At 39.7% G+C, this 13,999-nt stretch overlaps 1 protein-coding gene across 2 annotated transcripts; it reads right to left on the reverse strand.

Annotated features, from left to right (window-relative positions):
• Positions 1–638: 638 nt before the first annotated feature.
• LOC309566817 (keratin, type I cytoskeletal 47 kDa-like) lies at positions 639–12,965 on the reverse strand. 2 transcript variants are annotated; one of them, XM_082272132.1, is made up of 8 exons: positions 12,458–12,965; positions 11,560–11,642; positions 10,127–10,283; positions 8,592–8,753; positions 7,364–7,489; positions 4,737–4,954; positions 2,530–2,663; positions 639–891 (listed from the first exon to the last, which is right to left on the reverse strand). In XM_082272132.1, exons 1-8 carry the CDS (start codon positions 12,914–12,916, stop codon positions 791–793), a joined length of 1,440 nt encoding a protein of 479 aa, XP_082128258.1. In that variant the 5' UTR covers positions 12,917–12,965; the 3' UTR covers positions 639–790. The 2 variants fall into 2 exon arrangements, with proteins under 2 accessions (XP_082128258.1, XP_082128259.1); XM_082272133.1 differs by lacking the exon at positions 639–891 and having other exon boundaries at positions 2,530–2,650; positions 4,733–4,954.
• Between the last annotated feature and the right edge of the window lie 1,034 nt (positions 12,966–13,999).

Raw genomic sequence — 13,999 nt, forward strand, 5'->3', positions numbered from 1 at the left:
TTTGGGAGAGTATTAAAAATTACCCTCTCTGGGTGTAAAATGCACCATGCGTACCACATTCTTTTTATTTCTGTTTACAACTATGTCTAAGATGTACCATTAGCTGTAGACATCATTTTGGGCAGAAGTTCCCTGAGAACTGCTGGTTATTTTAAAGGTTTCCTCTATGGTAAAAATGTTGAGAAAGACTGCCTTTAATTAAGATTGTACCAATCCAGTCTATGGGAAGAAACCTCGCATCTGAGCTCACCACCTTTGTAAGTCCAACTCATGACACCAAAAGAAAAAAGCCTGAATACTAATAGTAATGATGAAATGGAAATGAAATGTAGCATGTATGCCAATAACACTATCCAATTCATGTGTGTAGATTATTTTTATCATACTGAAATTAGCAACAGAAGGAATGGAAACAACCATGACAGCGGGAACAGCGAAACTCCAAGGTGAGTAGAAGAAATTTGTGGAATGACCAGCAAGGGAGGTACTTTCTACAGAGGTGAAAAGGAGCCAAGCCAGGAATTATTTTGGGGACATGATGGCCTTAGAAGGTACAGTAAGCCACTTGATGACTTAGACAAGATTGCACCTATAACTGATACATTTTTGGTGATATATTATTGACAATACAAGTTGAGTGAGATGCAAGAAAAGCTTTATTGAGTCAAAAAGAGAAACAACTTCATGTCTTATTTGTTTGTAGCAAAAGAATTGTTAAAGTGCCCCGCCACAAGCAAGAACCACCTCTTCATGTCCACAGAGTGGTCTTCCTTCAATGTTGCTTTTCTTTTTAGTTCACCTTTTCTTCAACCTCCTCTACCCTTGAGGACACAACCTTCCCATCTACCACTTCTTCAACGATGGTCTTCACCTTTCTGGTTTTGGTTGGGTCTGAAATAAAGATAAAAAGATAAAATAAAGTTAATTGTATTAATATAAATGTTCTGTCTGCAAATGATGTCACACATATTCTAAACACATACTGAATACCAATGGGAAAACACAAAGGAGCCATATAAAATATAACTTAGAAAAGATAACAGAACACACCAAATTATCTATTTCTAAAAACTTTATTGGATATTTTATTGGCCATTGTGTTATTCAAAGGGTAACCTTAATTGATTCATAAATTACATATCAAAGAAAATATTTAGCCATCCTGGCCGAAACCAAAATATCAATAATCAATGCAGTCACATTGTCCATCCAGATATACTGGACTACTAAATCCCAACTGAAAAAACACCATGACGATTAATAATTAGAAAGTTGGGGGGCGGGTGGGGGCCATGGTTTGGTCCAGGGAGCTGGGGCAGAAAACATCACCCAGCAGCTGGTTAAAATAGGGTCCAAAAGCACGGGCCCGCCTTTTTTTAAACCAATGAAGGCCTGTTGCTAAGGGAAAATCCAAATGCAACAGCAAATAGCAACCTTCCAATGTAAAGCAATTAAAGCAAGGCCCTTTGTACTATCCCATGGGACCCCGCTGGCCGCTGGGAAACCTTGTATACTGTTCAATGGACATTTAATATACATTTGGTAAGGTTGTTTTCAGGGAGCTGGCAAGAATTCACTAAAGTTTTGTAGATGCCATCCAAAAGATTTTGGCTAGGCAACAACAACCTCCTAATAAAGTATAATTGGATGTTAGGTTGTGCTGTTACAATTTTATATACACCTTGATGCCATTTAGGTTGCTCCTAAAGATTTCTGAAAATGGAACTAAGCCCATCAGTTTAACTCTTTAAAACAGTTGCATTCAAGGTATGCCTTTGAATGATACCTGTTACAGTCACCAGTGAGCTTATGTTCGCTGCTCTCAACTAAACTGTCAAGCTCCATCAAATGTCTGGTGTCATAGTTGATCACATGTGCATCAGCATGGCAACTTCAGATCAAACAGAGGCTAAGGTGGCAGCTTCTTTATCTGTAACGGATAGGAGGGTTTACTTCTGCTTGAAGACCATCCTCCTGACAAGTGACCTTCAGCTACTAGAAAAGGACATTTAGCAACTGGCTGTTTCAACCACTTTTATGTTCTGATAGCCCCCCAGCAGCAATCAGAGGATTGTCGTAGGTGATGAAGTTTCCTTGCAAACCAATGCTCTGCTACTCAGATTCTCAGCATAACTGCATGTTGAAGAGTTGAATTTATTTATCCTGGAAAAGTTCTGCTTTGTAGAAAGGATTACAGCTAGCAAAGCAAATGCCCAATGACTTCCTGTTTTTACTGCCCATGTGATTCAAGCTTTTAGCTAGAAAATAATCTCCAAATTTTCACGAAACACTAACTTATCCACCAGAAACCTGAAATTTAGAGTTTTTGTCTTGGATTATTTATAGGCTATTGGATTAAGAAAAGAATCAATGCAGTCTGATGAACTTAATGGTAGCTCATGGGCAACCAAATCATCAGCTGCTTTTGCCAGTTTTGACAAGACCAGGCTGATATCATCTTATGCCTAGGAGCTCCTCTACATTGTTAGCTTCAGCAGGCATCAGCCTGTTTTTACATTGTTAGGTTACCTTTTTTGGAATCTACAGAAGATGTCTGTGATTTTGTTGTGGATGATGAGGAAACCTGTGAGGTGGATACTGATGAGGAGGCGCCTTTGCCTGCTGAGCTTGATGAGACTGAAGAAGAGCTCTGGGAGAATTGACTGTGAAAAAAAAAGTTAATGATTCCTTTTTTTCAAGTAACAATAAAGCTTCAAATATGTTGCACACAGATCGCGCCGTTCCTGGCTTCTGGGATCTCCATAGCAGCAGGTGTCTGGGATTTTATTGCGCTGCTTCCGGCATCTAGGATATCTATGGCAGCCTGCTTCCTATTTTAGATATCGGGTGACAGGGTAACTCCACCTATCTAATGAAGTCCCAATGGACGTAACACGTATGGGGGGAGGCGTTATTACGGATGACTTCACCCGCTGCTATCCTACTCTGCCAAAATGAGACCAGCAGCCTGTATGTGATTACAGGCTGCTTTTAAAGAGGATCGTTTGTGAGTGTATTTTATTTCTTAACCACTTGCCCAGGAGCCTGTAGGGGGCGAGCGCGTGCCGCCGGAGGCGTGCTCCCGCCCCCGCTTGTTCACGGGCATCCCCGCGTGTGTGATCGGTGGCTCCGTTGTCCGCCGGCCACTCGCGATCCTGTTCAGGAGAGGGAGAAAGGCAGGCGGCTGATGTAAACACAGCCGTCTGTCATTCTCCCTGATGTAAGTGCAGAGACTATACAATCCTGCTATGTAGGATCATATGTCTCTGTGGTTACATCACTAGTCACGCCCCCCTACAGTTAGAAAAACGCCCCTAGGGATACATTTAACCCATTGATCACCAATAAAGTTAACCCCTTCCCTGCCCCTGTCATTTTGACAGTAACAGTGCAAATTTATAGCACTGATTACTGTAGTAATGTCACTGGTACCCCCAAAAGTGTAAAAAATGTCAGTCAAGGGTTCGATCTGTTCGCCGCAATGTTGCAGTCCCGCAAAAAAAATCGTAGATCGCCGCCATTACTAGTTAAAAAAAAACAATAAAAATCACATAAATCTTTCCCGTAGTTAGTAAACGCAATAACTTTTGCGCAAACCAATCAAAATACGCTTATTGCAATTTTTTTCACCAAAAATATGTAGCAGAAAACAATTTGGCCTAAAATGTTAAAAAATTTTGATTTTTACATTTTATTTTTGGGAATTTCATATAAAAAAAATGTAAAAAATATTGTTATTTTTTCAAAATTGTCGCGCTTTTTTTGTTTATAGCGCAAAAAATAAAAATTGCACAGGTGATCAAGTACCACCAAAAGAAAGCTCTGTTTGTGGGAAAAAAAGGACATCAATTTCTTTTAGGTACAGCATCGCACAACCGCGCAATTGTCCGTTAAAATCACGCAGTGCCGAATTGCAAAATAGGGCCTGGTCTTTGAGCAGCCAAATCCTCCGAGGCTTAAGTGGTTAACCAAGCCATTCACTTGGGAGCTAGCAGAGAGCACTAAATGTGTTTTTGTTTATCTAAAAATTATTGGGACCTGTTGAGCTTCAAATCTCCCTGCTGACCTCTTTATTTACCCCAAGGTGGAACAAGTTTGATTGACCTACTGTTAATTTAGGCGTCTATATTGTGAGGTGAGCAAGCAAGTGGAGGCTACTGTCACCTGAAGTGTCAATTTAGATCCCCTTTTACTCACGTGGATCTTTGTGCTGCTCTCTGGGCTCGGCTGCTATTTTATGCATTTTATTATTTGGACATACAGATTGTGACTTTTTATCATATGTCAATGCAATTCGTTTTTTTTTTTCATTGTGTGATGTGTTTCTATTGTGCTGCACTTCATGTATATTTACAGGTTTTATGAGGCTATGCGATTTATCCTCTAGTGTTCAGTTAGCAATAGAAGTTTTATTTAGCTTCATCGTGTCAGCCTGCACTGATTGTATCCTGTTTCAATTGATAGACAATAAGGTCAAACCTGGATGTATTGCCTACATAATGTGCACTCACAGGATGTCTTCAGTCCTCCGGGTTGAACACCTCTGTGCATCATGCAACCCAGAATACAGAGGACATCTAGTAGCAAAAAAGAATTACTGCAAAGGACAGTGCTGGAATGCAAGTTTAAAAGTTCTGTATACACTATATACCAATACATTTCCGCTGAACTTCCATACTGTTTCGTCTGCGTCAATCAAAATTCAAAAATAGTAAATTTTTATTTCCAGCACTCACCCTAGTTCTCCCTCCAGTAGGCGGCGGTATGTTTCAATTTCCATCTCTAGTCTGGCCTTGATGTTAAGGAGCTCTCTGTACTCCAAGCTCTGGCGTTCTGTATCTTGTCTGATCTGTATGATCTGTTCTTCTAATCCGCTGATGACAAGTTGAAGCTGCTGGAGCTGTCCTCCATAACGACCTTCTGTTTCTGCAAGGGTGTCTTCCAGGGATTTTTTCTAAAATTTCACAAAAAAAAAAAAAAAAAATCTTTTAAGGCATTTTTCATTTTTTAGTCAACATCTCATATTTGTTAATACCCTTTTATTTTAAAGAAATGAATGCATGCTTCAGTTGCTTTCTAGAAAATGACAAAATTACAGTTTTCTGCAAGCCAAAGGCGATATGACCCGTCTGAATAATGTTTGCATCAGTTGGACAGTACAGCACAACTTGCATGGAGTTTGTTTGTTTCTCCAGTGTCTACTGCGTGTCATTTTCCTTAAGGTGTTCTGGATTTTGTTTCATTATTTGGATCAGAATTGACCATTTTGAGTGTACTAGTTAGACATTACACCGTGCATTTAGGTAGTGTCTCTGCAATATGTCTACACTACCTAAATTAGTACAGTTATTAAAAGTTGAATATATCTAAAGTCATTTTATTTTTTGGTAATAATGTGAAACATTTTAAAACCCCTGTTTTCATTGCTGTCTGTATCGGTGTTGAAGATTTTACTCTTGCCTCCCGTCTTGGTTACAAGGGTGTCACTTGGACAGGACGTAGGGGGACATCTTCTCAATGAGACCACAGACAGCAATAAAACCAAAATAAAGATTGTTAAAAACAGAAAAGTTTTGGCTGGAATTATACTTTGACTATACGGCACTTGCTGGCTTGTATAAAATTTACATATTGATTTTTTATGTTATTTCAATTTGCCTGAACTCCTTTAGCAACTTTGGTTTGGGTAAATACAAATCAGAACTTAGGCTGGCCTTAGATGGATCCAAATTTGCCATGTTCAGCAGGATGGATCGGCAGCATTAATTTTTTTTTTTTTTTTTAAGGATTAGTACTATTTCTACAATTACAGAAAAATACCTGTTGATCCCAATAGAAATCTTGGGTATTGTAACTTCTTGTGGATTGAACTGACATCTTAAGCAATGTTATCAGCTTTCTCATCTACCCTCCGTGAACCACAAAGCAACACCTTCTATGTAATAGAGAAAAGAAGAGGGGAGGTATTTGTAGTCCAAATCAACCTAGGGTGACTATGCTGCTTCTCTATATAGACGGTATGGCGAGTAAGTGTTGTCACCCCAGGACAGGAAGTGTGTTATTTGGATGATCAATAAATAGATAAAAAGTGACCGCGCTAGGTCACACCCAGGACATATAAATGTAGCAAAAGGCAGCCAGTACAAAAAAAACTAATCAAGAATACAACATACAAAAGTTTAGGCACGCCCGCATGTCGACACGCTGCTCCAGGCTTCCATTTCCATGCGCATTAACTTGTTTGGATTGTAAGTTGCCATTTTATTATTTTCCTATTGATTAAAGATTTAAGTTTACTATGCCATTGGAGTCTCCCTCTTCATTTTGAGGTTTATGGTATATCTATGCTGTCATCTACTGCACTGATCTGTCTGGGCACCGGAAACCTGCATGTTTTGGAGTGATCTCATTGGATTGGTTCCCTCAACCCTGAGGAACCCCTCTTTGGACATCCCTACTACACGCTCATTTGCGCATAAGGTAAAGATGAGGAGCATATGGGTATAGATTGCTATGGCAGGTCCCTGTATTTAAATAATACATGTCTGACCTAACCAAAACAGGCATAAGAAGAAGGTGTTCTGTTCAAGGGTCAGAACTAAGAGTGGTTAGATGGTCAGGACAAAAATTTAGGGACTCAAATGTAAAACTTAAATCATAGCAATTTATTGTGAATAATTACACGCTCATTTGACCCACCCTAACAGGGGGTCATGAGGTTCCGGTAAGCAGACATTTTTGTCATTCCGGTGCACGCGGTATTGATGTTTTTTCAGCTATATTGATTCCACTCCTTGGTGGCTGGACTTTTATCTTCAACTGTGGATTTTCATCATTTGCATCTGTTGGACTTTTCCTCATAATGAAATTTTCCAGCATTTGAGTTTATATTGGCGCTGTACTTTTGTATTTTGTATTTGGAAGATCACCAGGTGAGAATAAAGGGAAAAAACTTAAAACATGAATGCAGCCACCATGACTATGGTTTGGCAAGCTGCAATATATTTGGTTTAAGGCCCTGTTCACACCTGAGCGTTTTTTAGCCCATAAAACGCTCATCTGTGAAAATCCAGAACGCCGAAAAATCTAAATCCCATTCATTTCAATGTCCCCTGTTCACATCTGAGCATTTTGTCCCCTGAAGCAAAATGCCTGTAGCTCAAAAAAGTACAGGAGCTTCTATTTGGGCTCATGAAGAGCTGTTCTGGTCCCATATGAATGCATTAAAATGCCGTTATCGGCGTTTCACCGGAGTTTCACCTGCGTTTTTCAAACACACAGGTGGTCTCCAGCCCTTTTAACACACCCATTTTTTAACATAAATCACACAAAAGTTTTTTCAATATTTTATTTCTTGACTTACCATTGCCAGCTGAGACTGCAGCTCAATCTCTAAGCCTTGGAGGGTACGTCTGAGGTCAGAGACTTCACTCTTGGTTGACTGCACCTGTTCCACACCAGCTGAAATTTCCTTCTTCAATTCATTGCTCTAAAATGGTAAAATATAGGGTTTTGGTTACTTCTGATCTTCAGTTTTGGTTATTCAAATCAAAATTCTAAACATACTGGCAGACTACAGAGAACCCTACATTAAGAAAATGGGTATAGCAATTGTAGACTTAATCTACTGTATAGGGCAGTCTTTCTCAGACCTTTTACCATGAATTAATCCCTGAAATAATTTTCAGGTCTCAGGGAACCCTCACTAATATGATTAGACCTACAGCTCATGGTACAGTAGAGTGATCAGTAGGATGTAGAGAGTTTAAAATAAAAGAACAAACATTCAGGTTTACTTACTAATCAATATCCTCTGGGGCTACTCTTTAATGGGGTTTGCATAATATTCAAGCTCTGGAGTTCCTCCAAAGGTTGCTATGGGTTCCTTGACAGTAGAACTTTTCAAGGAACCTCTGGCAACCTCTGGAGGAGTTATAGGGTTATACAGAACCCTGACTGAGAAAGACTGGTATAGAGCAACACATTCCCTTTACCAAACAATATGTGGCCGGGTTATTAATCAGGACGGAGAGTTTGGTAGTATAATAACCACACTCCTTGAATAATATGTATGGTCTTTTCTTGTTATGTTTTTTGTATTGACACAAAAATAGTTTGGATGTTGCATTAGACCTTGGTATGCCAGTGCTGACTCTAATGCCTCGTTTCTACTGAGTGGTACGGTACGGTTCGGTTCAGTACGGTACGGTTCGGAACGGTACACATTGCGTTTCCACTGCCAATAGTACCCTTTCATGATAGGCCTGGTGTAGCAGGAAAGCTGTGATAGACGATTCTCTGTCAACCAATCAAAGTTCTGCAGGGTGTAGCTCCACCCTGTTGGTACGGTACTAATGTGCTTGGTACCCCAACGAAAGGGTCCCAAAAAGTGGTACGGTACGGTTCGGAATTAGGGTACCATTCATAATGGAAACGGCATAAATAGCGCACCGTACCGAACCGAACAGTACCAGAAAGCTCAGTGGAAACGAGCCATAAGTGATTACTTTTGGCAAAGACATCTGTATCCAACAATGGATGGATCTGTATGCATATGAGCAATTCAATGTTTTTGCAATCCTTTTCCTTACCTTCTGTAAAAACAATGCCTCAGCTTCTCTGCGGTTCTTTTCAGCCAAAACTTCATAGTCGGCCCTCATGTCATTCAGAATCTTAGTGAGGTCTATACCTGGAGCGGCATCCATCTCTACGTTCACCTGGCCAGCGGAACTGCTTCTTGCAACTTGTAGCTCCTATACATTAGTAAAAAAGAGATTTTGTATGAAAAAATGACATCAAATCCATTCCTATGATTCATAAAACTGGAGGATTCTAAAAACAAATGCCCAAAGAAAAACATTGCCTATGCTTGTTTCTAAAGATTGCAGAAAATAAAAAGAAAGCTATTGTCATTAGCTTCTAATCAAATTCAGTTTTTTTTCCATTGTAGGGTAGATCATGGAATTTCATTGACACTCAATGCGTCACAGGAGGAACATAAAGCCATAGACTAGACAGAACTGATTGATTAGTCAATTTAACCAACTTTATCAACAACCATGTAATATCAGGGCCTAAGTGTTAGATATAAATAATTTTTTAGACTGACCGATCTATTGCATAAATCCTGTTGAAATGACTATGCAAAATCATATTATCTATGGCTTGTTTGAATATAATACTACCCACGGACATTAGGTGGCAATGGGAATATCTTATCACTGAATAATCATTATTTAGATTCCCTAGAACACATATGTCAAACACAAGACCCATGGGCCAAATATGGGCCGCTAGGCCATATCATGTGGCCCTCGCACTCTCCTACAGCTGCAGCACCCCCCTTGTCTTTGCCCCCACCTTGTCTCAGCAATCAGCAGCAGAGAGGATGACAGATCTTCTCCTACAGATCCTGCTCCTCTTCCTGCAGCCACAGCACCCCCTTGTCTCCACTTCCCCTAATCTTAGCATCCAGCCAACTCTGGCAGCTGACTCCCATCCTCTTCTGGTCCTTCTCCAGACCCTGCACTTTCTGCTTCTCAGCTCTACCCCCAGCGTCTTCCCTGCAGCAACACAAGGTAGGGGGCATGCACTGTGATGTAAGGGAGGGTGGGGGGTTCTTGACAACTAATGTAAGTAGGGGGGGTTGGGGGGGTGCTCTGGACTTCTAGTCTTACAGATACAAACAGCCACCATATCAGCCGGCGATAAGATTGAGTTTGCCAGTCCTGCCCTAGAATAATCATACCATAAACATTTATGTTTATATCAGTTCATCACAAAGGTTTTTGGTCAACAGGGCTATGCTTTTTACATGGCAAACTGGTAGACTGGTACCAAGCAGACTGGCACAGACTTGTAGACAAGACTGGTACAGACTGGTAGACAAACAGCTGGTAACAGTATAATCTACATGATGGGTGAGGCTTTCTTAGGAAGTTGGACCAGCACTAGAGCTTGGTACAGCTCACTACTATGGCATGCTAAACAAATGTGAGTATTAGGTTCATTCAGCACTATAATTGTGGCCCACGCGACAAGAGCCTGCCACTAAAATTTTTTTTTTTGTGTGGTTTATTGACCCCATTTTCCACCATTACATCTTGTATATCCCCATTTAGCCTACCTCCTCATGGTTCTTCTTGAGGTAGGCCAGCTCTTCAGACAGACTCTCAATCTGGAGTTCAAGATCTCCTCTGGACAGTGTGAGCTCATCCAGGACTTTGCGGAGGCCATTAATGTCAGCTTCAACGCTCTGGCGGAGAGCCAGTTCATTCTCAAACCTTAGGGAAAAAAAGTATTATTTATAAAGAGCCATAAACTAAATTATATTACACAAAGCAGGATTTAGAGAGATTCTGTTGGACATTATGTAATCAGGCACTGCAAAGAACCAAATATTAACGCGAAGGTCCCAGCATTACAAAACTGGGTCCCAGCATCAAAAAACGGTTGAGACGCCTACATGCATGTAAACCCACTCTAGTCTAGGTGCATCAAGTGCTTGGGAATTCATTCATTCTAATGGCCAGAATAAATCAATTTTCCTTCCAATGGAATGAATGAACGCCCAAACACTTGACACGCCTAAACACTCCTTCTCCCCTGGAGTATAAGCATCCAGGGGAGGAAAAATAAATGACCTATGTGCATGGGGCCTAGCAATACTTGGCTGGCCTCAACAATAGAGGCTTTCAATGTACTGTGAGTACAGAGCTCAGTGGTGATAACCCATGAAGGGGTGGGTCAATGACTCCTTCCACTATAGGATGTCCTTAGTCTCTCAGGTTGAATGATGCTGGGCGTTAATTAGTGCAACAGACTGAGGACATCTAGGGAATTACTACAAGGGTCAGTGCTGGACAGGGAGTGAGTATTGCAGAGAGAGCTGTTCTTTTTTTAACCAGTTGGGGACCTTTTAAAAACACACAAAGGCATTATTTAAACTTCTGACACAGTCAATGAGTTAAAAACGATAGACCCAATTTTTTTTTTTTTAAAAGAAAGGATTTTTCCAGAAGGAACACACATTCAAACAGATACATGAGCAATGAAAAGAGTCACAAGACTCTTTGAAGTTCATATAATATCTATCACATGTAAGTTTATTTTAGATCACATAACAATTGGGTGGAGCCCATATAAATGCGCACTACTTTTACCACTGGCCTAAAATTGACGTTAACTACAGCCCAGTCAGAGGACATCTTTTGTGGGTGCAACAAATAGCCTTTGCTATAGTAAAATAAATGAAAAAGTGTATTGTGTTTCCAAAACAAATGATACTAGCTGGTGTTTAGGTATGAGCAGAAAGGACATGGACAAAAATGGACATTGGTTTTAATTACATAGTAGGGAGTTGCTGATTTCTAAAGGATCAAAGAAGATTTACTTTGTCGTAATTTGAAGGCTGTACAGAACAACAGGTGTATTTTATCTCCCTTGAGACTAAAGGGATTTAAAGATTAAAGGATGAACTCAACATACTTTTTTTTTTTCATTCTAGCTAATATATACAAGTCCATATTAAAATGCAATTATAACATAAATCTGACTTACTTAAGTCTGAAGTCATCAGCAGCCAGCCTTGCGTTGTCAATTTGCAGGACAATGCGAGAGTTGTCAATAGTGGCAGCCAGGATCTGGTAAAAAAGAAAGACAGTTTATTTGGTCTATTATGTATACTGACATAAAGGTGATGAAAGGACGCATTGTGTGTTACGCAAATATCCATAACATGACCCTGAGAAATGAATGTTTATGTATGGATGAAGAATACGATAAGGGCATGAGAGAGATACTCAATTTTTAACTCATAGCATAGATATTTCTTACCTGATTGCGAAAAAAGTTTTAAGTACATTAAAAAAAAAAATTAACACACTATGTATATATATATACATATACATATATATATATATATATATATATATATATATATATATATATATATATATATATATATACATATACACATATATATATATATATATATATATATATATATATATATATATATATATATATATATATATCTTCGCCTGTCAATAAAATATTGCATGCCGGAAATAACAGTCATTACCTATTCTGTCCTGGTATGCTAATATAAACTTTTATTGGTAAGTATAGGTTTTCTGTGTGTAATGTTTGCCAGGCATAGGGTTCCACTGTGACAAATGACATTTTAAAAGAGTCGCAGCTGTCTACAGTTATCTACTGCTGTCATCAGCCCAGTATTCTAACTTTCATCAAGCTCACCCTAGCACCAAGCAATGTTTTATCAAATGTACAGGGCACTTTCAAGGCATTTAGCATTTACAAAGTTACTATGTAAAATATTACTTTTTCAAGTTGATTAAAAAGCTGGATTTGCTTGTTAATAATATGTATTAGCTATTAGTTTTATCAAGGGCGTTAATGCATTTTTAATTATATTTAAAAGCAGAATGTAATATACCTTGCTTCTTAAGTCGTTGATGATATCATAGTATTTGCTGTAGTCATTGGTTGCACCGCCAACACCAGCGCCAACTTGCTTCTCGTACCACCCGCGGATCTTGAGCTCTAGCTCGGCGTTGGCTGCTTCCAGAGCCCTGACTTTTTCTAGGTAGGAAGCCAGGCGGTCATTGAGGTTTTGCATTGTTTGCTTCTCGCCTCCAGCCACGCCAAAGCTGCTGGATCCTGCTCCTGCTCCTGCTCCTCCAAAGCCAGAGGAAGAGCTGAAGGAAAAGCCACCGCCGGATCCACCACCGGATCCACCACCAAAGCCTCCACCAAGGCCTCCGCCAAAGCCACCTCCATAGCCACTGCCTCCACCAAAGCTACTTCCATAGCTGCTGCCACTACCATAACCACCTCCATAGCCACCGCCAGAGCTGGAAACTTGATATGAGGCTGAGCTAAAACGACCTGCCATGGTGGATGTATTGGTGGCTTTGCCCTGACCCAGAGAATATGGTAGAAGGAAAAAGTGTGGATGCCGAGTCTGATCTTCAGCCTGTATATATATATATATATAGACTGCAGTGGGTGTTTCACTTTCAAAGTGAACTTCCTACTGGAGTTTTTTTTTTTTTTCAGCCTGGTCAACACCTGTTTGTCACCTAGTCTGACAGATTTAGTCCGTCCTTACAGAAATTATGCAGCCCTTGGGCTGTTTGTTATATGTTGGCTAGAAACTGGGAGAGGCAAATTCCTTTTTTTTCTTTTAGCGGCTTGTTATAGAGCCCCCCCTCTCTTTTAACTTGCCTTTAGCATCAAGGTATCAGGTTTACAATCTGCTATCAGCTTCAGGCATTTAAAGTCTTGCACAGAAGAGGCTTCTCCATTAAATCTCCTAAGTCAGCCTGATAGCCATGTACACAACTCGTTTTTTACATATGAAAATATGGTTGAGATAAAATTGAACAACACGTAGCAAAAATGTCACATTATCATGTACATTTTGAGGATAAACTTTGTAATCATTTAGTACTTTTATGCCCTATCATGTGTGGAATTCTCTTCTAAACACAAGCAATTTTACTCAATAATTTATAATATGGACACTTTTTGCACTGGCTGGCTGAATCATGATTTACTACAGTCAAGCAAAGGTACATACTGAGTTTAAAGTGACTTAAAAAAAAAAAAATGTAAAACATAGAAAGCACAAAAGCACATTGACCTTGTGAAGTAAATAGGAATATTCTGTTAAGGGCTTGCTAACGCCATATCCATTGAGCTGCATCGAATCATCGATCTGCATAGATGAATCCAAGTGCAAAGGCACATAGAAAGCAATTATTTTCTGTGTGCCCTGATTACATCATACATGCATAGTGGTGTGCATTGCATAATAATACAGCATACAGTATCTGCATTTTTACGCAGTACAACTGATCTAATCGTATTTCTCTGCACTGTAACACAGTGCTATTCTGTGACATTGCAATAAAGTTAAAAAAAAGGTAAAAGGTGGAATGCATTGTAACACAATGCATTGTAACACAGTGCAATG

Source organism: Pelophylax lessonae (assembly GCF_965119305.1).
Source record: "Pelophylax lessonae genome assembly, chromosome: 11".
Taxonomy (NCBI): Eukaryota; Metazoa; Chordata; class Amphibia; order Anura; family Ranidae; genus Pelophylax; species Pelophylax lessonae.

Excerpts from the sequence above, each read along its gene's own strand:
- LOC309566817 (XM_082272132.1), bottom strand. The coding sequence starts at position 12,916 with ATGGCAGGTCGTTTTAGCTCAGCCTCATATCAAGTTTCCAGCTCTGGC. Across the intron at positions 7,490-8,591 it reads AGGCATTGTTTTTACAGAAG|AGCAATGAATTGAAGAAGGA; the intron begins GTAAGGAAAAGG and ends TTACCATTTTAG. Across the intron at positions 2,664-4,736 it reads CTACTGGAGGGAGAACTAGG|TCAATTCTCCCAGAGCTCTT; the intron begins GTGAGTGCTGGA and ends TTTTTTTCACAG.